The sequence below is a fragment of the Macaca nemestrina genome, chromosome 3 (genome assembly GCF_043159975.1).
Source record: "Macaca nemestrina isolate mMacNem1 chromosome 3, mMacNem.hap1, whole genome shotgun sequence".
In the NCBI taxonomy this organism is placed as follows: Eukaryota; Metazoa; Chordata; class Mammalia; order Primates; family Cercopithecidae; genus Macaca; species Macaca nemestrina.
In genome coordinates this window covers 133,175,855-133,203,596 of record NC_092127.1, presented here as the reverse complement: position 1 = coordinate 133,203,596, position 27,742 = coordinate 133,175,855, and the positions used below count along the sequence as shown (strand labels likewise).

At 38.2% G+C, this 27,742-nt stretch overlaps 1 protein-coding gene across 2 annotated transcripts; it reads right to left on the bottom strand.

The window, feature by feature from the left end:
* Window positions 1–5,559: 5,559 nt before the first annotated feature.
* Window positions 5,560–18,573, bottom strand: LOC105477334 (amelotin). Of its 2 annotated transcripts, XM_011733808.2 has the most exons (8): window positions 18,507–18,573; window positions 18,330–18,398; window positions 14,429–14,512; window positions 13,366–13,431; window positions 12,334–12,423; window positions 8,214–8,249; window positions 7,761–7,787; window positions 5,560–5,814 (listed from the first exon to the last, which is right to left on the bottom strand). In XM_011733808.2, the coding sequence occupies exons 2-8, from the start codon at window positions 18,381–18,383 to the stop codon at window positions 5,560–5,562; spliced, it is 612 nt and encodes a 203-aa protein (XP_011732110.1). In that variant the 5' UTR covers window positions 18,384–18,398; window positions 18,507–18,573. The 2 variants fall into 2 exon arrangements, 1 of the variants encoding a protein (XP_011732110.1); XR_984615.1 differs by lacking the exons at window positions 5,560–5,814; window positions 7,761–7,787; window positions 8,214–8,249; window positions 14,429–14,512; window positions 18,507–18,573 and having other exon boundaries at window positions 12,413–12,423; window positions 18,330–18,352.
* Between the last annotated feature and the right edge of the window lie 9,169 nt (window positions 18,574–27,742).

Below are 27,742 nucleotides of genomic sequence, written 5' to 3'. Positions count from 1 at the left end.
ACAGTGAGATCAGTGATAGATAAGAAATGTGAGGGGGCTTCAAAAATGAATGGAAAATGTGTATTATGAAAAATTATGCATGGATTAAAAAATATTTTAATATCAAAAGAAACTTGTACTAACTTCTCTGAACAGGATCTAGTTTGATGCACTAAGAAGCATAAAACATCAGTTTGAAAAGAACCCCTATCAGAGCAACATGAATTTTGCTAAAATTGAAGTAAGAACAAACTTCAAATTGATGGTGAAGTTTGGGTGGGAGACTTGGGAAGTCATCAGTGCTTTACCAAAGTTTATGGAGACAACACCTCAAAAATCAGCAATTTATAAATGGATAACGCATTTTAAGAAGGGACAAGATGATGCTGAAGATGCAGTAGACTGTCCACATCAATTTGTGAGGAAAAAAATTCATCATGTTTGTGCCCTAATTGAGGAGCACTGATGATTATAGCAGAAACAATAGCCAACACCACAGACATTTCAGTTGGTTCAGCTTACACAATTCTGACTGAAAAAGTAAAGTTGAGCCAACTTTCCAGTCGATGGGTGTCAAAACTGTGGGGCCCAGATCAGTGCAGTCAAGAGCAGAGCTTTTGATGGAAATTATAAACAAGTGGGAGTAGGATCCTGAAGCATTTCTTTGAAGCATTGGAACAGAAGATGGACATGGCTTTACCAGCATGATCCTAAAGACAAAGCACAATCAATGCAATAACTACCAGGAGGTGGAAGTGGTCCAGTCAAAGCAAAAGTGGGCCAGTCAAGAGCAAAGGTAATGGCAACAGTTTTTTTGAGATGCTCAAAGCATTTTGCTTGTTGGCTTTCTGGAAGGCAGAGGATGAGAACGTCTGCTTATTATGAGAATGTGTTGAGAAAGTTAAGTTGGCTACAGCTTTAGCAGAAAAATGCTTCTCACTGGAGAGGAGAGTCCTTCTCCACCACGGCAATGCTCCTGCTCATTCCTCTCATCAAACATGGGCCATTTTGTGAGTTTTGATAGGAAATCATTAGGCATCCACCTTATAGTCTTGATTTGGCTCCTTCTGCCTTATTTTTGTTTCCTAATCTTAAAACATCTTTAAGATCACCTATTTTTCTTCAGTTACTAATGTAAAAAATACTTCATTGACATGATTAAATTTCCAGGACCCTCAGTTCTTTGAGGATGGACTAAATGGCTGGTATCATTGCTTACCAAAGTGTCTTTTTTTTTGAGACTGAGTCTCATTCTGTCACCCAGGCTGCCTGGAGGGCACAGGCACGGTCGTGGCTCACTGCAACCTTCACCTCCTGGGCTCAAATGATCCTGTCACCTCAGCCTCCTGAAGAGCTGGGATTACAGGCTTGTGCTACCACGCCTGGCCAATTTTTGTATTTTTAGTAGAGACAGGGTTTCACCATGTTGGCCAGACTGATCTCGAACTCCTGACTTTAAGTAATCCACCCAACGTGGCCTCCCAAAGTGCTGGGATTACAGGCATGAGACACTGTGCCTGCCAGAAGTGTCCTGTTTTTTTTTTTTTTAAAGTTAATTTTAATTTTATTTTTAAAAGTTGACAGACAGTAATAGTGCATGTTCATGGGTTACATAGTGGTGTTTTGATACATATAATGTATAAAGATCAGATCGGGATAACTAGCATATCCATCATCTCAAATGTTTATCATTTCTTTATGTTGGGAATGTTCAATACTTTAGTTACTTGAAACTATATATTATTGTTAACTACACTCATTCTACAGTGGTATAGAACACTAGTACTTATTCCCCCTAGCTAGTTGTAATTTTCAGTGTCTTGAACTTGATGGAGCTTATGGTGAGCAATGAAGCTTATATTTTTAATAATATATTTCTTTTTACTTTATAAATTTTATTCTATAAACCATTTATTTATTTTTGAAACAGAGTCTCACTCTAGAGTGCAGTGGTGCCATCTCAGCTCACTGCAACCTCTGCCTCCTGGTTTCAAGTGATTCTCATGCCTCAGCCTCTGGAGTAGCTGGGATTACAGGCATGCACCACCATGTCTGGCTAATTTTTGTGTTTTTAGTAGAGACGGGGTTTCACCATGTTGGCCAGGCTGGTTTTGAACTCCTGGCCTTGGCCTTCCAATGTGCTGGGATTACAGGTGTGAGTCACTGCAGCCAGCCGATAATCTACTTCTTTTAATTTCATTTTCCCATGAACTTTTTGAAGTTCCCTCATAGATCTGTCTTTTGAAGGTGGGAAAAGAGTGACTATGAAAGGGGAGGAGGAAAAGAACATGTTCTCAGGCAGATATGTCTCAAGAGAGTACATAGGTGAGAGTTGAGGATGGAAATTAAACCCTTAAGACAACCTATGTGCATGTAGCCCTTAGAAAGTCTTCAGGTTCCCCCAGCAGTAGCATATCCCAGTTGGAAGACACCCTGGCTTTGATGGTTTAGATGGTAATCTCACACCTCGTATATTAATGCAATCATGTCAATATGTATGCAGGAGTTTAGGGAGGAAGGTATGGTGCTGGAATAACTGATAGCCTCGACTGGTTTGAAGAACACTGAAAGTAAACAAAATTGATTTCTATAGTGGAATTTGTAAAGCACCTTGTGTATTTGCTTTGATTACCATATTAACTTTGTGGGACATCTATGACAGGGATTTTTTTTTTTTTTTTCTGAGAGAGGGTGTCACTCTGTCACCCATGATGGAGTGCGGTGGCATAATCTCAGCTCATTGAAGCCTTAACCTCCTGGGCTCAAATGATCCACCCACCTCAGCCTCCTGAATAGTTGGGACTCTAGGTGCATGTCACCATGCCCAGTTAATTTTTGTATTTATTTATTTTTGTAGAGACAGGGTTTCACCATGCTTCCCAGGCTGGTCTCAAACTCCTGGGTTCAAGCGATCCACCTGCCTTGGCAACCCAAAGTGTTAGGATTACAGTGGTGAGTCACTGTGCCTGGACATGACCGGGATTTTTGCCTCCATTTTACAGATTAAAAAAAAGAGGCTCAAAAAATTAAAAAATTAATCAATTAGTTATTTTAAAGACAGAGTCTTGCTCTGTTGCCCAGGCTGGAGTGTAGTGGTGTGATCATAGCTCTTTGCTGCCTTGAACTCATGGGCTCAAATGATCCTCTTGCCTCAGGCTCTCAAGTAGCTGGGACTACAGGTGCATACCAGAGAACTTCTCAAACTTTTTTAGACATATGGTCTTCCTATTGTGTCCAAGCTAGTTTTAAACTCCTGGCCTCAAGAGATCTTCCTGCTTTAGCCTCCTGAGTAACTGAAAGAATATTTTTTTGATAGATGGTTATCCAGGAAGTCCTTTAATAGCACTTTTAATTATTATCACAAGTGGCAAAATATTTTTGGAAGTTTGAATACTAATTTACTCTTATTTGGTCATGGACCTTGACAGTCTATAAGTAAGTTATTCAGCTTCTGCATATCTGAAATAAGGTGGCTAATAAATCATTAACCACTAGCAAATCTATAACCACCGGACACACTAAACATGGAATATCTTGCATGGTGCATATTTACATTTGTTGCGTACTGATGGAGTTGAGCTGTATATAGCGAGAAATGTTATTAACCCTATCCATACCTTTCTTTTTTGGGGGCTCTACTGCAGTTTGTATTAATCTCAATCACTATAGATGAACTGCAATGATCTGTTATAAGTTTAAATCAGGTTAATTTCTACCTTTTAGGTGAATGGAGCAAGAGTATCACCTTGGTTTGTTTTAGTGATTATGATTACTTTTTTCAGTGTTTTTTCGCACTCAGGCATACCGAAATTAAACATTAAGTGCCATTATCATGAGTTCTGAATATAAGCACTTGAGGATAGGCAGAATTCTATGATTTATAAGTCTTTTTTTGTACTGTATGTTTTAGATGTTGAAAAGTACTCTGCTTATTAAAAATTAAATTTGTGACTTTTATAAGAAAGCGAATGATGAGGTAGCTGTGAAGAGACCAGAATTTGTCTTCACATTGCTGGGTGTCCTCTTCTTGACTGCTGTGCTTCCTACTTCCAAAGAAAGTTCTAGACCTGGAGTATCATGTTAGTGTCCTGAGGAAATGTAGTTTCTGTAAGGGCCAACTTTCTTTCATCTCCGAAGAAGAAAAAGAGTCAGTTTTCCAAATATGTTTTAATATGCATATCATCCAGGCAGCATAATGTTATATTTCGAAGACAAATTTATCCATTTAATTATTGTTTTAAAAAGTTGGGATTCTCTACATAGAATATATTTTCTGAAATTTCAAGAATATTTTCAGGTAAATTAAGAATTAATTTCTTCTAAGACTACTCAGTGTGTCTCAATCTATTCCATAATATAATCAATGATAAAGATTCACATGTGTCACCAAATTCAAGGCAGCTTAGTTGAAAAAATTTGAAACAGCTTACTGAATTCCTGGAAGAAAATAAAACACCTTTTAAATGTAGGTAAAAAGTATACTGAACTTAAATATTTTTTACTTGAGATCAAAGTTTCTTTTCCAGAATTAGGAGCATCCATATCAAATCATTCTTTAGTTATCTCTAAGGATATTTGGTTCTAGACATTTTCACATGTTGAACAATTAACTTTGCTTGTTGGTGCAAGAAAAGCTTATTTTTGTTACATTTCTTAAGTTCCATCTAAGAACGGCAGATGGGTTTATGGGTTTATCTGCTCTGGTAGCTATCACTAGTGGCTGCTTGCAGTATTACAGTAGGAAGGTTCTGAGGCTCCGTCAGTGAGTGGAGACAGGGTCATGATGAACTGAAGTGTGTCTGCGATAGGCCTCTATGCGTGTGTGTGTGTATTGGGGCGAAGAACACAGTCTGCTTCCAAATATTTTCAGTTCTGACCCCAAATGGAACATGTGTTATGCCAACAATTAAAAATCTTTCAGGCCAGGCATGGTGGCTCATGCCTGCAATCCCAGCACTTTGGGAGGCCGAGGTGGGCAGATTGCTTGAGGCCAGGAGTTCTAGACCAGCCTGGGCAACATGGCAAAACCCCGTTTTTACAAATAATACAAAAATTAGCCAGTATGGTCAGGCACGGTGGCTCACGCCTATAATCCCAGCACTTTGGGTGGCCGAGGCGAGTGGGTCACTTGAGGTGAGGAGTTCGAGACCAGCCTGGCCAACATGGTGAAACCCTGTCTCTGCTAAAAATACAAAAATTAGCCAGGTGTGGTGGTGTGCACCTGTAATCCTAGCTGCTTGGAGGCTGAGGCATGAGAATCGCTTGAACCTGGGAGACGGGGGTTGCAGTGAGCCAAGATCACACCACTGCACTCCAGCCTGGGCAACAGAGCAGCACCCTGTCTCAAAACAACCGAAAACACTCACACACATTCTTCCTTCAGTGTTAATACCAGAGGATTGGTGGCTGAGTAAAAATACTCCCTCGTTGCTGGAGTCAACTGTGAGTGAGTAAAGGGGCTTCCTAATCTTACTAAGACCTGCATTTGTCAAGGTAAGACAAAGAACTCCTCTTTTCCATTCTGCAGATGACTTTTATAGCCAAGAAGTATGTTCCAAGCTAGGAGAATTTACCATTTGGTTATTCTGTGGTGGTTTCCTCGGTGGCATGTGTGCTCCTTTGGATGCCTGCAGGAGTGGTCACTGCAAAATCATCGTCTGTGCCACTGGGAGTTGGGAGGCGGCCGGCTGGGGTTCCCTGGATGGCAGGATTTACACCTGCTTGTCCTGCTGGAAGGCTTCCATCCTGGACATCTGGATTAGCCCCTGCCTGACTGGTGGGCAGGATGCCTCCCGGGAACAAGGAATGGATGATGAGGCTCGTGAAGATTTGTGGCTGGAATGAGGGAGGCAAACAGAAAACAAAGTTAAAAGCAACACATGTTAAAGCCTTTTCTTTTTTAAGGGGAGCAAGTTTGGGTAGCAATGGAAAGATGGAGAGAGTAAAGTCAGAGAAGACAGCAAAGACCTGGCATTCCTCAGGGCAAATACTCCCTCGCTCCAGTCTAGTCTGATTCAATACCGGGACTCTTTGCTATGCTCCATTTCCCTCAGAAACGGAAAGCCAGAATCAAGCCAGTCCTGGGAAAAGGAACAACAATTTTTTTATTATCAGCTGAATCTGGAGGTAGAATTAAGGCAGAAAAATCCATACAATTATGATGGGCTTTATCTCTGTAATTAAACCTAACATGTAATCTTTCTTTTGCTCGTAACATTTTTTTTCCAAAAAAAAATGAGATTAAAAATTAATGGAAAAATCGATTCAAGTAGATTAATCCTGATGACTTTCATCCCTTCAAGTTTTTTTTGATGTATTTTTCAAAGGCATTGGAATATTCAGTCAGAAACATTTATTCTGGCAGTTCAGCTATTGTGTATTCCTTGAGGATAGATAGATAATTCCTGTCTATTGGAGTTTTTTATTTTTAGAGAGATCCTGATCGAGCAGGTTTGGAGCAGGACCTAGCAATCTGCCTTTTTAACCAGTTTTTGATGCCATCCTGATTCGCTGGGCAAGGAATGAAGTTTGGGAAACACTGTGTTACATTTAAGAGATATTGAAACCAGAATTAGACTTACGCTAGATGACAGATAGGAGCAGAGTATAGACGTTTTCAAACTGAGGGTTGTGATATCCACAGTTTTGAAGTGAAAAAGGTGAGTGGCAGTCATCATTAAATAATAAAACAGGCAGTAGACTAGTAGTGCATTCTATATAGTAAAGGTGAATGCTGTTTCATTAACGTGTGTGTGTGTGTGTGTGTGTGTGTGTGTGTGAAGCTGCATGAAAAATGTAGTTGCTATTGTGATTTGTATTAAAAATGTTTGAAAAACCATTAGTGTAGTAGATTAAAAAATGGCATTGGATCTGGATCCACTCTTTTCTTGTCATTGTTGCCTTTGAGGCGTAAATTACTTAAACTTTTAACCTCAGTTTCTTTATCTGTAAAGCTGGGTCAAAAATATCTGCTTTGTGCTTTGGGGAAGGTTGAAGGCAACATATGTAAAGGATCTGCTAAAGTCCTGGTTATAGAAGAACCTCAGTAGCTGGATATGGATGTTCATGTATCAGTGTTGGCAAAACAGACACTAGCCCCATTACTTGATGAGTATTTAGGGACAATATAGAAAATATCTACATTTTCCATAATAGAAAAGCTGTTGAATAACTGTTTCCAAATATTGCCTCAATTCTGTACCGTTGTCATGTTTAGATATCATGTTAATTCAAGTTGTTTTCTCTAGAAAAGAACCTATGGAGGAATGCATTGAAGTGTCTAGCAGTGGCGATATTAACTTTATTTAGGTACAGCCCTCCAATTATTTATGTGTGTAGAAAGAGTTCATCACCATCTGATGCTGGAAAAAGATATATTGTTCCATAAAAATTAAAAATCCAAGTCAAGGAATTTAATCTTTCCTGTAAAAAGTTAATATTTATAGTATTCTACATTTGTATACATTTCAATAGTTCATAATCCTAGATTGCAATCCTTATGAAGTTAAAAAAGGTGCATTGCCTTTCTGGATAGAACTGAATCTGATAGCAATAAATTGAAATGAAAGCTAAGTCAAATTAATAGAAAAATAGCTGGAGAAGTATGATAAAATCCCCAAACAAAGAGAGGATAATCTAATGTAAGGAACTATAAAAATGTTCAATTCGTTGTAGTACACACCATATTCAGGATTTATGGTCAAGAGAGACTATATGAGGACAGAAAACATTGTGATAGAAGTGAAAATAATTTGAAATAGTATTAAATTTTTTTTTTTTACCAACTCCTCTGAGCTTAGGATAGTGCCCTAAAAGCAAAAAGATAAACACAAACTGTTAGACACATTTTAATATATTTGTAGTAATATATGTACAACATGACTGGGAAACTTAAAATACTTTCAAAGGTTATAGAGATTTTGCATTTCCAATAAAATGTTAAACTGCCTTATGATCTATATTACAAAACTCAAGTCAGTATATGATGGGAGACTGCTAACATTCACTCTTTGAGTAATACGACATCATCTCCATTCAAAAATTATATATTTTTCTATCATTAAGTGGATGTTCATTGAAGAAAACTTATGCAGAAAGCAAGCTCTTGTGATTATCAGTGTCCATACAGTGCAAAGTACATTGAAAACCTCACAACTATCTAGTGAATTGAGGTAAGAATAAACATTTCACACCAAGGTGATTTAAAATCAAGACAATATTAAGCATAATTTTACCTGGGCTCCAAGTTGTGTGACAAAAATTGGTAACATCTGAAAAAATTAGAGAAAAATTCATTCAAAAGTTCTGGAACATGGTATAAATATTGATACTTTTTTTTTTTTTTTTTTTTTTAGATAGAGTCTCACTCTATTGCCCAGGCTGGAGTGCAGTGGTATGGTCTCGGCTCACTGCAACCTCCGCATCCTGGGTTCAAGCGATACCTCAGCCTCCTGAGTAGCTGGGATTACAGGTGCCTGCCACCATGCCTGGCTAATTTTTTGTATTTTTACTAAAGACCGCATTTCACCATGTTGGCCAGGCTGGTCTTGAACTCCTGACCTCATGATCCGCCTGCCTCAGCCTCCCAAAGCTCTGGGATTACAGGTGTGAGCCACTGGGCCCAGCCATTGATAACTTCTTAAAAGGATACAGTATCTGTTAAACAGATATTTGTTACTAATGTATTATCTATAATCATAGATATAAATTCATAGATCTGGATGGGAGTTTGGAACTTTTCCAATTTGTAAAAAGAAGATCAGTCCCAGAGAGATTTAGAAACCAGTTCAAGGTAGCACATTGAGAAGATAGAAGTTAGTAAACTGGATGAACGAAAAAAACAATTGGTCTCAAGATATCTCCAAACTGAAAATTATTTCAAGTAACAATAATATTAAAATTTACAGATTTCATTCATATGGCATCTCGGAAGACACATTAAAACATGTGATGGGTATTTTCAAATGTGAGATTTCTTGAGGCATAGATATTTAGTCTTGCAATAGTTGCTTGGACATTTTGCTGTTAAAATAAGGCAATTATAGGGAATATTGCTCAGTAACCCCTGACATTGGCATAGCTCTTAGAACTAGGCAAGAAATAATTCAAGGGTCACTGATAACTAAATATTATAAATTTAGTTATAAAAAGATGAAAAAGATTTGAGTGAGGTGTTGGCATGCTCCAGTACTCTCTGCTACTCTGAGAACTGGCCTGAAGTTTGTCAAAGAAAGCTAAGGTTTTAAAAATTTATTCTTATTTCTATAGAAAATTCAAAGTGTCAGGAAAGTCATCAAAATGGGACTCTTAATTTCATAATTACCAAACCAGAAGATTTGAAAGTCTTATGAAATAGACTCTTAACTATTGTTTCCCAAGACAGTTGGTGCAGGAATTATGGAACTATGGAATGTCAATAAGGAAAAATTACATACATTTATGAAAAAGGCTTACTCACAATCAGGTGCTTGTCTACTGACAAAAAAGGGGCAACAGAACAGGAACAAAAAACCCAGCTAGCCTTCACGTTGGCAGTGGGAAAGTGGTTGGTACATTTTGGATTTAAGAGAAGATGAAATGGAATTTCTTCTTTAATGGGAAGTTGGAATGGAAAGAACAAAAAGATAAAAAGAGGAAAGCATAGATGTCTACGTAAAAACTGTAATGAAAGGTAATCTAATTGTTTACCAATATTATGATAAAGGAGACTTTTTTCTTAGTTGTCGGTAGAGAAATTATTTGAAATTGTAATAGCTAACACATCGCATATTTACTATGCGGTAGGCATTGTTTTGAGTGTTTTCCATATATTTACTACTTGATCTTTGCAATAGCTGTAGAGGAAGGTTCTATTGTAATGCCCATTTTAAATTTTGAGCAAATTGAGCCACAGAGTGGTTAAGTAACTTGGCCAACATCATGTAAGTAGTAAGTGTAGAGCTGACATTTAACCAGAAATCGTGTGGTTCTAGAGTTCACCAACATGGTTCAACTTTCTTTGATAAATGCGAGCCACCAGTAGGTGTCCGGGTTGTGGCAGAGATAATAAGCCACTCTGCACAGGGAAAGGCAGGGTAGGAGGGACTAGAGCTGCCCAGGGGAAGGTCAGGTATGGGAACCCTTGGTGGTAGCATGGCCTAGAGACATTGAAGAATTCCCACAGCAAATGGGGATTGATTTATAATATTGCATAGAGAGTGTACAACGTGAAACTCTCTATACTGAAACTTTTGTAGCATCTCCAGGCTCCACTAATGCCTTGACTTAGGAGGATACTCTCTGGGGAATATGAAGATGTATTAAGTCTACCTTCAAGGTAGGCAATCGGTATGTAGATTATACTATGATCATCTGTTACAGAGAGTCTCTTTTTGTTTGCATCTTAAATCTTTTTCAGAGGGTCACTTTTATGATCCAAATTTTTATTATCAAGATACTTTTTGTGTCTTTGGCCCCAGAAATTCTATTCCTAAGAGTTGGTCCAAGGAAATAGTCACTGGAATACTCATAGACTTAGTCACAAGGATGCTTACTGTAGCATTGTTTATAGAAGCAAAGACTTTGGAAAAATCCCCAAATTTTCATAATAAGTAATTTAGTATATCATGGAATACTAAGAGGTCATTAAAAACAACATTGTAAGTGAATATTTTAAAACATGAAAGCTGTTCAAAATATATTTGTGGAAAAAAGCATGTTACAAAACATTAAATATAGCAAAAACATTGTCTTTAAAAATATACGTATAGAAAAAAGACTGGAAGGACATACTCTAGAATGTTGACGGTGTTTGATTATGGCTAATGAGATTCCAAGTGTATTTTATTTTAGTTTTTGCTTATATGTAAATTTTAGAAAATTTGCATTTTCTAAATTCTTTATAATTAACATATATTGCTTACACAATAATAAATGCTTCTTCAAAAAATTAGACCATTATGTTGAATAGTGGGGACTGAGGTCACATGTTGGGGAGAATAAGTTATCTACAAACAACTTAGTCTTGCTGTGAAAGGATTAATGTATTTTCCTCCAGAGGCATTCTTTTCTTTTTCTTTTTTTTTTTGAGACAGAATTCCCCTCCATCACCCAGGATGGAGTGCAGTGACACAGTCGTTGCTCACTGCAACCTTGACCGCCTTTGCTCAAGCAATCCTCCCACCTCAGCCTCCCGAGTAACTGGGACTATAGATGTGCCCCACCACGCCCAGCTATTTATTTTATTTTATTTTTTGTAGAGATAAGTCTCACTATGTTGTTCTGGCTGGTCTCAAATGCCTGGGTTCAAGTGATCCTACTGCCTTGGCCTTCCAAAGTGCTGGGATTACAGCATGGGCCACTGCACCCAGCCCCTCTGGAGCCTATTACGCTATTTAGAAAAGTTTCAAGAAGGTAAAAATTTGGAATTTGTTCAATGTTAAAATGCAAGCACTTCAAAAACAGGTGATGCCTTAAGTTTATATCTTAGTGTAAGAGGATTTTCAGGGTTTTTTTTTTTTGAAAGCAAGTGATAGTGGGAGGTGGTAAATGGTAAATACTGAAAAGTCCTTGGGGACTTTCAAGGGGGAATTAAAAAAAGGACACAAAAGTGGGACGATTAGATTTGCTGAAGATAAACTTTATCCACCTCTTAATTTTTCTTTGAGATGATCTTGGTCACCCAGAAAGTCTTCAAGAGAAAACAATATGCTAGAAAAAATCCTAGGATCTCTCAACTTCCCCCCATATATTTTTCACTTTTCAATCTTCCCCAACTTTTCAAGGTTTCCTGTTTTCCATTAAAATTATATTCTAGAGAGGTTGTGGTGTAGCATGGTCAGTTCTCTGGGTAAGTTTTCATGAATTTTCATTAAGAACCAGATTGTCAAATACTGTTCTATATTCAGTAGAACATTCGTCAGCTAATAATCTGGGCAAAATTTTCAAGAAGCTTTAAAAAATTCTGTTTCTGGCCGGGCGCGGTGGCTCAAGCCTGTAATCCCAGCACTTTGGGAGGCCGAGACGGGCGGATCACGAGGTCAGGAGATCGAGACCATCCTGGCTAACACGGTGAAACCCCGTCTCTACTAAAAAAAAAACAAAACAAAACAAAAAAAACCTAGCCGGGCGAGGTGGCGGGCGCCTGTAGTCCCAGCTACTCGGGAGGCTGAGGCAGGAGAATGGTCTAAACCCGGGAGGCGGAGCTTGCAGTGAGCTGAGATCCGGCCACTGCACCCCAGCCTGGGCGACAGAGCAAGACTCTGTCTCAAAAAAAAAAAAAAAAAAAAAAAAAAAAAATTATGTTTCTACTGTAGGCTTTCACCTGAGAGAAAATGCTCTTTAATGTTGAAACTAAAGTCCAGCTGTTCAACTTACATGTGGTTGCAGTTGCTGTGGTAAATTCAACACTCCCAGGGTCAATGGGTGGGCCTGGGTACCAGGTGTCATTCCTGCAGCAGGATTTAACTGTAGGGCAAGGAAGAAGACTTTCATTGTATTTTTTTTTTTTCCAGTTTGGATATTTAGGAAACTAAAATGTTTTTACTAAACGTAAAATATATTTAAAGGAAGGATTTGCTATATAAATACATAGTATTCTATTGCATGTATACTTAGACACAAAGATGAAATTTAAAGACTTATTTAGTCTGCTAGTACAACCACAGGGGCTATTGCTAATTTTTCCCCTGTTAAGTTTTCCTTTGGCATTTAACCTCTTCTGTTTGAGAATTACTTAGTTGATTTATTTGTATCCTTGCTTTCCCTTTTTGGCTACAAGAGTAATTGTTCCTGAAAATTTTCTGATAGCTGTTTTACAATTAAGAAATTAACTCCTCTAGGTTATGCGTGAAAATTATGAGGTTCAGAATACATATTTTGTCTGGAACATGAACTATATTTAAATTTGACCACTAAAAAGTCCACTTTAAGTCAGGAAAGAAACTTATTTTTCTTCCCAAACAGATTATACAGATATTCTGTGAGAAGACTGAAGATCTGTACAGATACTCTATAAGAAGACACTGAAGATTTTTCTATCTCTTTCAGTTTGCTCCTGTCATTGGGGGTGATAATAGCAGTGATAGTGTTTATGTGGATGTGGGGATGCTGTAGGGGCATTAAGGAAGGTATGGTGGAGGAATTGAGAGAGGAGGAGAAGAGGATAGAGAAACTGGGGAAGGAAAGAATTAGATCCATTTGTTTAGAGACTCTCTTGCTAAGAAAAACTTAATGATGTCCAACTCTCTTGGACTCTTCTCTCCTCTCTTTCAACTTATCTAGGTGGATATGTATGTGTGTGTTTTCATTTGTGGATATACACATCCATATCCATGCTCCCCCCACCATAACATTAGGCATTATATTTATTTCACAATGGGTATTAAAATGATATAAAAGATCACTTACCAGATGCAGATCTGGCCCCAGTGTGAGCATCTGTGTTAATGGTATCAGACTTAAAGAAGGAAAGACCTGCAGGGGATTAAAAGTGATGTGTGAGACAAGAGGTTGCCTGCTTCCCTTACTCTGTCAGTGATGGATAACCTCATGTAATTGACACTCCTGTCAGAAGTGGATTTATCATGAAAGTAAATAAAGATGAAGCCTCGGGGCCTTTTAGTAGCATTGCCCTGTTTGTGGCCCTGGGAGGTCCCCTAGCTATGTTTCAAGCTTACGGTACTTATCAGCTTCAGAAAATTTGTGATTTACTCTTATTTCTTATCCAATTATAAATATTTATTTCAGTACTTAATTTTACATATCTAATTTTGTATTCTTTTTCTGAAAGAGGGTTCCCACATTGTATAAGATTCAGTCTCCTTAAGAGGGGGGAATGGTTCTTGACTTGAGTGTTCTGTTGACTAAGGAGAAGACTTTAGACTCTAGTGTTATCTGATTGTACTACTTCACAAAATGTAGAAGTAGGTAAGCCACGGTGCTTCATGGTAGAGGAAGAGTTGAAGTGGGAGGGAGCGTAGTTGCCGAAAGATATTGCAGTTTTCAAAAGTATTTACGCTTTGAAGAAACAGATTAAATAGCAACACATCAACACATCAACAACAATGAAACTTTACAAAACCAGGAGGAAGTCTGCAGTTATTTTTTATAGATCACCTCTGATTCCCTGCTATTGCTAGCAAATACTGCATATGATAATGCCATGGTACCTCAAGGCCATAGATGACCAAGCTTTGCAAATAGACGTAGTTATTCCTTTTCAAAGTTGACTAGATTTCACTGCTAAACCAAATTATTATTTAGATAAAAGGAAAAAGAATTACAGTGCTTTACTTTTCCTGTGCAAATTTTTCAGAAAATTATATCAGTTCTTTTCCCCACTCCCAAATGAAAAGCCCCTCTCTCTTGTTCAGTCTTGTACAGTCTTCATGTAAATCTTGATTTGAAACCTACCAGTCTTAATGTGTTTTCTTTACTGGTTTGTACACGTTCCCTATTGTAGGACTCTTACCTGATTTGACTGCTGTTGGTTTGGTAGAGTTCCCTGATCCGGAGCCAGTTTTGTGGGAGGGAGTCCCAAAGCAGGTTTGAGCTGCTTTTGTGAAAACAAATACATATTTGATGAGGCAGGAATGTGTTTAAGATTTTGTATCCATTTATATCCAGGTTGCCCCCAGTGCAAAAATGTCTATATTAAGGCTTTGAGTATTTTAGAGGAGTTTAATTCCCTGAAACATTATGTGCATGGTAATTGTAGAGTGGAAAAATGTAATTGTAGAGTGGAAAAATGCCAGCTCAGGAGGGGTGGGATGGTGTGGGGGCACAGGGGCTGGGATGCACCTGAGCACTTGGGATATCTTGTGGTGGTTCCTGGCTCCCATTTCTTTTTTTGTACCTGCCTTTATCTTTTGCCAGGACATGAATATATAATCTGTACATTAGCTCTGTGCACATTTGCTTTTTCTCAGGGCTTGAGGTAAGCTGCCGTCATTCTTATTACCTTTTCATGAAGCTTCCCACTTTTGCCATGCCTGCCACATCACTCTTGTAACAGAAATTCAGTTTTCTTTCTGGCCTGGATATTTTATTAGTGTATTAAAAATCACTGAATTTTAGATATGAAAATATTCCTCCTACACATTTGGTCTAGTTACATTATTTTGTCTAATAGATGAGGCAACTGATGCTTACGGTAAACTGCCCAAGGTGACATAGTGAGCAGCAGAGCCAGTGGTAGATCCCTGTAAGTGCTCTTAGTCTCCAAATAAAAATGCTTCTCTTTTGGCAGGTTGACCAAATCTGCTTTTGCTCCTGGAGGCATCCTGGAAGGCACAGGGGTGGGGTCCTCTGGCTCTGCAGCAGACCTTGAGTCATCTAAGGTTACTCTGGAGCAGTTCTGGTTTCACATTGGAGTTTCCCCTTAGTGATGAGGCGAGGTTGGGGCTGGGCACCGTGGCTTACACCTGTAATCCCAGCACTTTGGAAGGCCAAGGCAGGAAGATCACTTGAGATTAGGAGTTTAGGACCAGCCTGGCTAACATGGTGAAACCCTGTCTTTACTAAAAATACAAAAAGCTGCTTGGGAGGTTGAGGCAGGAGAATCGCTTGAACCCAGGAGCAGGAGGTTACAGAGCGAGACTATGTCTCAAAAAAAAAAAAAAAAAAAAAAAAAAAAAAAAAAAAAAAAAAAAAAGGAGAGGTTGGTATTACCTGTTCTAGGAGGTCCCTTTCAGCTTTAAGATTATGTATATATTTCATAAGTAAGTCTTTTCATCTCCCACAATCTATTGTTAGCATAGCAGCCAGAGTGACCCTGTGAAAATGATAGTCTAATCTTGTTGTTCCTCTGCTCAGTCCCTGCAATGACTACCATTTTTTTTTTCTTTTCTTTCTTTGCTTTTTTTTTTTTTTTTTTTTTTTTTTGAGATGGAGTCTTGTTCTGTCATCCAGGCTGGAGTGCAGTGGCGTGATCTCAGCTCACTGTAACCTCCACCTCCTGGGTTCAAATGATTCTCCTGCCTCAGCCTCCTGAGTAGCTGGGATTACCAGTGCACACCACCACATCCAGCTCATTTTTGTATTTTTCGTAGAGATGGGGTTTCACCATATTGGTCAGGCTGGTCTTGAACTTCTGACCTCAAGTTATTTGCCCACCTTGGCCTCCCAAAGTGTTGGGATTACAGGCGTGAGCCACCGTGCCTGGCCAACGACTGTCAATTTCACTCAGAGTAAAAGCCAGAGACCCCACAGTGGTCTACAGGGTCTTCATGATCCGGGCCCCCAGTAGCTCTCTGATCTTTCCCACCTCATTTCCTTTCCCTCACTCTGCTCTGGCCATCCAGCCTTTTTGCTGTTTCTGGGACAGGTAAAGTCCATTCCTGCTTCAGAATTTCGCCTCCACCTGTTCCCTCTGTCTGGAATGTTCTTTCCCTAGACATTAGCTTCACTCTCTCACCTGCTTCTTTATTGAGGCCAAACCTGACTGCTGTCCTGAATATGCAGCCTGCCCCTTCTCCACTGTGCACCACCAGCCTGCTCCATCTCACCCTGCTCTGGGGTCTTTTTTCTGTAGTGCCCACCACCTCCTATCCTGTCATGTGACCTACTGATTTAGACTGCTCACCATTTATCATTTGTTTCCTTGCTAAAATATAGACTTCACAAGGGTGGCAACACTGTGGTTTATTCAGTGATCTATCTCAAGAAGATAAATCCATGTCTGGTATATAGTAAGCACTCAACAAGTATTTGTTGGAGGAATAAAATCTTGTTTTCTTCTAGGGCCTTCACTTTCTGTGACTTTGATTTGTCTTATATTTGTTTTTTCTAACATTATATTTTCCATCTGATACTTTCCCTCAAACTTTTGATCTACTGAAAATAATTGCTAGGCTGTTGTATGTGTCCACATTTGCAAATGGATTCACTCTTTATAACTTTATGCTAACTCAGTAAATTCATTTACAAATAGTAAAAAATACCTTGTCTATGTGTCCTGATGTTTCATTTGGTATTGTTTCTATACCAAAGAGATGTTTCAGTGTCGCCTCCCTGCTGCCCTGCCCCACTGACTCTCTAGCTGCTCTCATTGTCTATTAGCAATTTGCCGTAGCCTACACAGCAGGCCTGCTCCACCCCAGCCCACTTCACATGAGAGTTGCGCTCCTGGAAAGTTTTGCTTATTTTGAGTTTTCACCAATTATGTGGTAATTTAAATATACTAAAGAAACTGTATTTTGAAGAATCTTTTGGTAACTGTATTTGGCGAAGTGAAAGAACCATTTGTTCTATAAAAAATTAACTTCATACTTTACCTTGTTTAGGAAATTAAACTTTTACAGACAACTTCTGTCAACGGGGACACACACACACACACACGCACACACACATGTATATATTTGGGATAAAGTAAGAAGGAGGTTGGCTACTGTATCTTGTTTCATCCTTCCCCCATGTAATCCTACCCTGTTCATTTCCTTCACATAACTCATCACAGTTATTATTTATAATTTAACATTTCTTTAAAAATCATTTGAGTAAAAAATAAAAAATTGGCAAGAGATACTGGTAAAAATAAAAAAGTTAAAAAAATAAAAAAATTGATTAATGTCTACAATCCTTGTGAACACCATGAAGGATCATGCCTTTTTTTTCCTTCTCACTATTGTTTCTTCAGCGCCTAGCACAATGTCTGGCATATATAAAGTTTTTAATAAATATTTCTTGATTGTATGAATGGATGCCGAAGTTTTGAGTAAGCTTGAGGCCCAACTAAGTATGCTTTCTTTTATTCTGTTATTTTATAGCAAGTATATTGTAATTTTTTTCTTAATGGTCTTGAACCATCTTGAACAGTCAAAGAGAAGTCCACCTAGAGATCCAAACCATTCTTCTCTATGTGTACAAAATAATGGAGCAAATGTTGGAGTTCTAGTGCTTTTTTATTTTTTCCTGTTATATGTGAATACTATTTATGATGAAATGTTCTAAGTCAAAAATTTTGATCATTTTAATCATATGCCTTTGGTATCATATGTTTTCGTGGTCTTTTTTTAGAATTTATACTCATGAGCAAATAACTAGTTGCCAAGAAAAAACTTCTTTTTGGAAAATAAAATAATCATCCACTGAAGGCATTCATTTGTCTCCTAATTTCTAGCCTATTGCTCTGCCAAAATAATTGACCTTTTACCACGATGGAGTGGATGCATTTAAAAAATACAAGTACATTGAAATATGTACCAACAACTTATTAGCTTGTCATTTTCTGCCTTGCAAAATAAACACTGGACACTGTCAGGGAATGAGTCACAAAACAGAGCAGTTTTGATGGAGGGCAGGAGAGAGGTAGGTCTGCAACTAGAGATGCTGTTGAAGCTGGTTGGCATATAAAACAAACATAACATACTTACTGGTAATGACTGAGTTGATCCTAGAAGGCAAAACAGTAGAATCATAGTCTTCATGTTTCAAATTGCTGCCTACAATAATAAAACAGTGTTACTCTTCCACTGTATTTTTTTCCTTTTAAGAGAAAATGATACTTTAAAAACGAATGTTCTACTTGAAACATGGTCAATTAATGTTACCTTTGTGTCCAGGAAGCAAAATGTATAATACTTAAGGTCCAGTTGATTTCTCAAGTTTACTCTGGTGAAAAATTTTACCCTTCAGTGATGTATGTGTTTGTAGAAGAAATTTAAACTCAGTTCCAGGAGACTGGAAACTGAGAGACCAATCAGGATTTAGCTGTCTGTTAAATCATTTGGTTTTCTTCATTTCCCAACACTTCATTAGGTGGGTTATTAGCTGCAGACATGATATTACCCAATGTCTACCATTTGAATAGAAGGTGTTTCAGGGAGACATACCTTATGTAATTAAAAAAAGATGCAGACAATAAAATAATTTAAATGCTTCTTCACCTCCCTCTTCTTCCCAAATGATTTCTCAGATGTACGTGTTTTATCATGTAAGTATGAACACATAAATCAAACATCAAAATATAGGGTTCTGTGCATAGTTAAAAAATGAAGTCTATTATGTAGATTGCTCTGGAACTTATGTTTCCTTAACAAATAATGGACAACTTTGTGTGTTAGTACATACAGGCTTATTTTATTTAATGGGTACACAACATTATATCATATCACATTTCTTTTTGATGGACATTTAATCCATTTCCATTTTATTTTGTAATTACAAAGGTGTCACAAGCACCATTCTTATAGAACCTTTTTTCCACACATGTGGGAGTGTTTTTGTAGGTGTTATTCTTAGAAGTAATGTATCAAAGGATATGTACATTTTACGTTTCTATAAATACAGCCAAATGGTGAATGGCTTGCTTTATATTAAACAGGGAAAATGATACTATTACCTAAACAAAACACAGGGAACCAACTGAGATTTCTTTTACAAGAAGAACAGTTAAGTGCTACTTAACATTTTACCATGAAGCCTTGGGCTTCACCTGGAATTTTTGAGATATGCCACAGAGGGAGGCGGGAGTCTGTTTATCAATTTCTGAGACCATATCAATGATGAGCCTGTGTTGCACCAGGATTTGGGATTTGATCTTTAAAAAACAAAAAAGTAAACCTATAGAGTGTCTATTAATGGAAAATTAACTGAGATGATACTTTTTTTCGAAGCTTCTCTCTGTTTGATTTATCTATATAATCAATGTTTGTTACTCTGATACTCTGCTAGGAATGGGGAACACTACGTAGGAGGAGAAACACAAGATCAACAAGTACGTGCAAATATAGGAGTATTCACAGGTGTGAGAAAGAGTGTGGTGAATTTTGTTGGGGACAAAGGACAGGAAAAGCTTAAAAGAGGAGATCATCCTTGAGTTGGGATTTGAAGAAAAAAAAATTATTAAGAACACAAGGAGAGCACCCAGGTCGATCAAAGGTCTAGATTTGAAGTAGTGACATTGTTTTCTGTCACTGGAACAAGATGGGGTGAGGATAGCAGTGGAAGACAGGGTTGGAGATGACATCTAATTTTAACTATCTATAGCTTTTTTTGTTTGTTTCTATCACTGATTTTGGCACTTGGTCAGATATTACTTTATATGGCTCTTTTATTATTTCCTGACTTTTTGTTTCTCTTGAACTAGATGGAGATTTCCTAGGGCCCCATCTTATATTTCTTCAGTCTTTCGTGTTTATAATATTTTAAAGCATCACATGGTCATTCAGTGTTGATGAATAAGTGGTAAAGGCATATAATATGGGGAAACAGAGTAAGATTGAGTTAAGGGAAAATTTTAGAGAAGAGATTGGGCTTTAGGTGGATTTGGAGAATAAGTATAATCCATGAGACAGACTAGCATGTGAAAGCGATTGATAATGAGAGGAGCAATGAAACACGGTGCTGAAGGATGTGGAAGGAAAGCAAATTAATGTTCTCATGGGCTTTCACAGGCAAATTCATTGTTTCTTTTATTCAATCAATTCATTTTTCCAGCCCTCATTTAACATAGATTCACTCTTTGTTCACCAACATTGTGTCAGTCTCTGGGATAAAATAATTAATGGAAGGGACAAAAACTCTGCCCTCAAAGAGCTTAGGTTTTGTTGGGGGAAACATTAAATATTCAAGCAGGTCATTGCAAGAGAGGGACTCCGTGACACTGGGCATCTGCTTTCTTTGGGCATTATTTTCAGTGAATGTAGAGGGTTGGGAGCGTCCTATATCTATATGTTTTTTGGGTGGAGGTAGAGTTGAATTTTATGTCACTGTTGTTCTTGGCTTAGGTGAGGAGACCTGTGTTATAGTGCTAGTCTAGAGTATGGCTCTACTCAATAGCTCATTTGAACTGAATAATTCTTTGTGACTGGGCATCAGGTGATTTAGGAACCTCACAATGAGTCAACTGCTTGTTGCAGACATGACTCCAACCCTCAGCTGGAATCAGACATGCCCTAGCCAGGAAACTGAGCAGTCAGTGGGATTAGATCAAAATAAACAAGCAAAATTAAGAAGACTGAGTAATTTCTTAGACAAGAAATTTTAAGTCTGAAAGCAGATAACTTGCAATAATGTAATTACGGAGTTGAGAGTCCAGAAATACATATTGTAAAAGGAAAAATATTCTTAAATCATTCCAAGGCAAGGAGACATCAGCAAAAAGAGTGAGATAATTTATGTTTCCAAAATGACATAGAACATCAGAATTCATTCAAGTGTTTTATGAACTATAGGACACATCTCTTAGCCCTTTAGGTCTAGGCATTCCTTAATCTTATTAGCTTTAGTCGTAAGTTTCTTTGGGTTATGGACCCTTTTGAGAAGCTGAATGCACATATCATCTCCTCAGAAAAATGCATATGTGCTCATGAATGTAATGATTATGAAATAACCTCAGGGATTTCATGGATCTCCTGAGAGCCCAACTATAAAGAAACAGGTTAAAAATCTCTGGGTTAGGGGAGTCTTGGTGGAATTCCTCAGTGATTTGTATCATCCCTGAGCTTTCTAGGATTTCTCAAGGCAAGAAACATACCCCCTTTCCAACTCCATCACACTCAATGGATGTAGGAAGATCTAGGATTACCCAGACCTGAGACACTCTTTATGAATCTCAGTCTAAGAGCATCTTTTTGGCAGTGAAAGGATAAAACAGACTGAACATTTTCTATATTTCCTTACACCACTTGGTAACTCACCACAACGTCAAAAGGATTCAGCACACAAGATTATTATTAATTATAGTAATAGCTTGATTGAACAGAAGCCTCCACTGTACTGGACAAGGTATTGTACAAGGTGCTAGGGTACAAAAGTGAATAAGATGAAGCCCTTATTTATGTTCTTGTGGAAAATGCAGCAAGTATTGTATCACTGTATAATGTGGTAGAGGCAAAGCGGATGTATGCACAAAAAGAGCCACGTTGCATTTTGATCTTATTTTTCTGCATTCGTTCATGTTATTTCCTCTGCCTGGACTCCTTTTTTTCATCCCTGACTGTCAATGTTTTACTCACCCTTAAAGATCCTTCTTAACGCTACCACCTTCATGAAGTCTTTCTTTTTTTCCCCTCATTTGGAGTTAGCCTTTTCTTTCTCTGAGATGCTTTTGGAATTCATGACTTTCTTTTTTTTTTTTATTCTACCTCACCTGATGCCATTGTTATTTGATTACTGTTTTGGGATATTAAATTTCAAGGAAGATTATATGTTTTGATATTTTCTTTAGTTCTCAGCTTGTGTGTGATAGAACAATAAATATACATTTACAAAAGTATTTAAGATGTCAACCAGTTCTTATGACCCCAGAGGAGACTAGGACTTATGCTTGGAGGCCAGAAGTAGAGCCACTTCTCTCTGGAGTAGTTTAGTAGGTGCCCGAAAAACAGCCACTGAATTAAACGTATCTAAAATTCTACTAAATAGATCAAACCATATACGTTTTTACTAATCTTTTAAAGTTTTGCTCAGAAGGAGTATCAGGAAACTATGTTCAGACTTCTTGGCAGATTGAATTGACCTTTGTCATAAGTGATAAAGTTCAGCGTACAGTGTCATTACAAATGTGGATATATTATACCGAATTTACTCATGAAACAGGGTTAAGCTTGAAAGAGTGTGGCAACTTTGTATTCTTTCTATGTAGGCATATTTCTTTCTTCTTTCTTTCTTTTTTTTTTTTTGAGACAGTATCTCCCTCTGTCTCCCAGGGTGGGGTGCAGTGGCGACATCCTGGTTCACTGCAGCCTTGACTTCCCCAGCTCAGGTGATTCTCCCACCTCAGCCTCCCAAGTAGCTGGACTACAGGTGTGCACCACCACATCTGGCTAATTTTCTGTAGAGACGGATTTCATGATGTTGAACTTCTGGGTTTAAGCAATCCTCCTGCCTCAGCCTCCCAAAGTGTTGGGATTATAGGCATGAACCACTGCACCTGGCCTATGTAGAAATATTGCAACTCAACACTAGAATTACACACTTATGGAATTAAAAAAATAAGCTTGGATGTAATATTTAAAATAGGAAAGAACACCCTGCAAATGGGCAACAGATGAGGATGCTGAAGGGAAGGTAAGAGAGGCAGTACTAGTGTGAGGAATTAATTCATGATTTCAGTGTTTAATGCTTTAGGTAAGGGTAAGGAAAGTTTTGGGAATTTATATTCTTTGAGTTGATACTGTCAATTGGGCAGTTACTTTCGGTTTTGTAGACACAATTGAGAAAATTTGTAGCTTCAAAGTCAAATGGAAGGTCAGTATGTATTTTGTGGTGTCATAAGTTTCTGTGATTTCAAAGTTGGATGCCGAGTCAATGTATAGTTTGGTGCCATTACAGGGAGGAACCTTTGTTTCAAAGTTGCTGTTGTATATGACAGCTTCTGGGATGTTATAGGATAATGTGGTTTGATTTATGATTGTAGCAGATGATAGCATGGGAGTTATAGTTAAAACTGGAGTTGCAGATGTGGTGGTAGAAGTTGCTTTAGAAGTAGTGATAGCTGGGGTAGTTATCATACTGGTTTGGGTTTGAGAGTGAGAGCTTGAAAATAAAAATATTGAATCTAGATGTGGCTTTGTATAGAGGGATATAAAAGGAAAAAATTCACTTTTATTAGATTGAATCTGTCCAGGTCTTTTGTTGATTTGTGGATTTGGATAAAATTTGATATGAGCAGACTGTTTAAAAGGTGGCTTTGGGTAAGATTGGGATTTAGTTTTTTAAAAATGAATAGCAGATTTTGGGAAATATTTTGATAGAGGAGATTTTGATTGGCTACAGGTTTCATATGAGTTCTTGGAGAGTAGGCTTCTGACTGAACTGCTGTTTTAAGAGGAGTTTTGGACAGGATACTTCCTTGCTTTCTAACTGTGCTTAGATGATGCCACAGAAAGGTAATCCCTGATGAAATAACTGCTTTGGATGCATTTTAGATGGGCTTGTTACAGGTAGTTAGACAGGCATAAGCGGGGCAGGAAAGGGCTCTCCCTCACCCACAAGGAATGTTGGGTGATGGTTTGGCAATGATCACATTGCATCTCCAAAGGTTATAAATTGGCAGCCAGTGCCAGGGAGAGGCCATTTCCTGATGGTCCACACCTGTTGCACTAAAGTGTTAACTGAATATAGATGCTAGGGAGAAGCAACTTCCTGGGCATGTACATTAGGAGACAAAATGGCAGAGTATGACCTTCTGGGGGCATACTACCAGAAAAGGGAAGAAAACCTCAGATGGGCATGCGTATAACTTCCTAAACACACCACACATGCTCACCTCCCAAGGGTAAGGAGGGCACTGCGCATGCAGGCAGCTCACCCTAAGGAAAGAATCGTGGGAAAGGGTCCAGCCTAAAACGTCCTAGGATCAAGGTTAAACACTGGACTTGACCTTCAGGTGTTCGCTTGGGTCTCTTTCAAGTGAACTTTCCTTTCTTTCCTGTTATAAAACCTTTTCAAATAAACTTCCACTCCTGCTCTGAAACTTTCATCAGTCTCTTTTTCTGTCTTATGCCTCTCAGTCGAATTATTTCTTCTGAGGAGGCAAGAGTTGAGTTGCGGCAGACCCGTATGGATTCACTGCCAGTAACCTGGATAACTTCCACTAGTAACAAGCTGGCTCTTGGCTTTGTAAAATTTTTTTTTGTCTCCCGGGCTGGAGTGCAGTGTCATGATCATAGCTCACTGCAGCCTCAAACTCCTGAGCTCAAGCATTCCTCCCACCTGAGCCTCCCAAGAAGCTGAGACTACAAACATGAACCACTGTGCCTGGCTAATTAAATTTTTTTTTTTTTGTAGTGATGAAGGTCTCACTATGTCACCCAGGCTGGTCTTGAACTCCTGGCCTCAAGTGATCTTCCTTCATTGGCCTCCTAAAGCATTAGAATTATAGGCATGAGTCACTGCATTGGGCTGGCTCTTTGCTTATTTGTTATTCTTGAGTGGTTCTGTGTAGATCCAGAATGTAACTAAACAGCTGTTTTTGGACCAGCTTTTGATGGGGAAGTGTCCTGCTAAGTTAGTTTAAGATGGGTTTGTTTAGAGGCAGCTATTTCTGGTTGTGGTTTGGATGGTGCAGCACTTTGTATATTGGCTTGTTTCAGTGAGTTTCTTTGCAGGGGCTGGTTGCTGAATAGCTTTTTGGACAAAAGAATTATTTGCAGATGACCTTGTCTGAATTTGTGTGGAGCAGTTCCTCCTTATCCTTGGTTTTGCTTTCCATGGTTCACTTATCCATGGTCAACCATGGTCTGAAAATATTAAATAAAGAAATCCAGAAACAGGCAAATCATAAGTTTTGAATTGAATGCTATTCTGAGTAGCCTGATGAAATCTTGTACTGTCCAGCTTTGTCCGGCAAGAGATGTGAATCATCCCTTTGTCTGGCATATCCACTCTGTATACACTACTTGCCCTATACTATGTAATTGTATAGTATAGAAAAAAAAGATAGTGCATATAGGGTTCGATAGTATCTGTGGTTTCAGGCATGCACTGGTGATATTGGAATGTACCCTCTGAAGGTAAACAGGGATGACTATAGAGCCCTATCCTGCCCAAACAGTTGCTTATGGATGAGCTTTAGGCAAGGGAACTTTTTCCTGAGAAGTTGATTTCACACTTTGTGTAGAGTAAAATCTTGAATAGTAGCTGTTTTTGGATGAGTTTTTGATGGGGTAGTTCTTTGTTGATTGGCTCGTCTGCAGTGACTTCGTATAGAGTCATATCTTGGATGAACAACTGTTTCTGAATGAATTTCGTATGAAGCTATTCTTTGCTGATCAGCTGATTTTGGAAGAAGTTGAATTTGATCAGGGTTATGTTGAGATGACATTGTTCTGCAAAGAGGCAAATCAGACTGTGCTCTTTGTCTGTCCTGGCCTTTCTTTGTTGAATATTACTGAATAGATAACAGAGATGATGGATAAGCATCAAAACCCATCACTGAATCTTAGGAGAGTCAAGCAGATAAGCTGATGGTAGTGTTTTTATTTGACTCTCATTTTACTGGGAGGGATAAACTAACTCTCACTGGTCTCTATAATTTAATTATATGGTTTTCTTGATTGTAGACCCTTGGCTTAAGGGCTAAAATACTCTAAACAGCTCGGTAATTTTGTTTAAAAATCACCAGATGTCAAGGAAGTGCCTAAGCGTCAATTGTTGCCTTGTTAATTGGTTGTCCAGTCTAGGCAGATTATGTTAATTAGCTTGAGAACTTGTTGATGTAAGGTGGGGAGAAATTGCTTGTCTTGGAGCTTGCCTTAGTGGTTAGTTTCACAATGTGTCCTTGTCCCCTTTTCCTAAAGCCCAATTGCATTCTATACCTCTAATTAATTACTCAAATAAATATTTATTCAATATTTACTATTTTTCCAGACAATGTGCTAGACATTGGGGATTGAACTAGCAGGTTGTCAATTTGCTGTCTCTTATATAAAATGAGAAGAGACAAGGCCTAAGAATCAGTCCTGAGGAAGTCCACTGTTTTGAAGTGTGACAAGTGGTGGAGTATAAAAGATGGAGAAGAAGCAAATGAGGAGAAAAACTTGGAGAGGGTGGTTTTTATCCAATGCGTAGAAAATCCTTTTTCTTTCTTTTTTTTTCAGAACAGCTAAATGATCAAAGTGTGGAAAGTTCCTGAGAGATCAAATACAATAACAAAACTGAAATGTGTTCATTGAAATTAGCAACAATAGGACTGGTAAATTTAGGAACTGGAGTCATGAGGGCGAAAGCTGGATTATAGTATGCTGAGTAGTAAATGGAAGGTGAAGAATACAGAATTGAGCAATATCTGTAGGCAACTCAGCCTTTGAAGACTTCAGCTGTGAATTGGTGTGATGAGATATGGTATTAAATAAAGGGGAATGTGGTGGTTCTTTCTCTTCTTTATTTCTCCTACTTTCCATGCTCTTCCTTTTCTCCCCGTCTTCTCTTCTTCCCTTCATTCTTCTTTTTCAAAAATAAGACACTTAAATAATTATGGGAAGTCTCTCCAAAAGAAGAAGTGGCTGAAGATAAAAAACAGGGAAATATTTACAGGAATAAAGGCTATGGAGAGAGGATGTTTTTGGATTTAGAGCACAAATGGAGATTGGCCTTTGACTAGGCCATTGTAACAGGAATAAAGAAGATGATGGAACAGATGCAGGCAGATTTGTAGATATGGTGACAGTAAATCAGAGGAATCAATTTGACAACTTCTGTTTATTCTGTGAAATGTTAGGCAAGTTCATTTGCTAAGAGTTGGAGGAGAAGGGAAAGAGACCAAGATTTTAGATTGAAGAATAGATAATATAATCCTTTGGCATGTGAGTGAACATTCTAACACAAGACTACTGGTCTGGGGCAAGCATTTCTAGTAATTCCAATCGTTCTGCCATGCGGTTGTCTCCAGTAATCCTCAGCATCTTGGTTACAGTGATGGGGTTCAGATGGTTGTGTTTCTAGTGGGATGTCTGTATACTAGTCATAGTGTTATGACAAATGAACAACTGATTAAGGATCCTCATTTGGGATTGTCTTTCCTCAGATCTCTTTTCCTTCCCTGCTTCTTCCAGTCAATTTCCTCACCTGCCTTAATTGAGACAGCATCAAGAAAATAAAAGCTATTATAAGAGAACTCTTTTATGTTTTCAACCTACCTGCTCTTGGACTCAGTTTCTTGTTACAATGAAATAAATATCTTTACTCTTACTAAAGAACAATTCCTCTACTTTTGTTCCCATTCTTTTTTACTTTCTTAAATACTTTACTTTTTCTGCTATCTTTCCATCTCCTTGTCTTGGACCATTTCCATCAGCATATCAACATAATCCACATTAAGGAGCAAAACAAAACTCTCCTG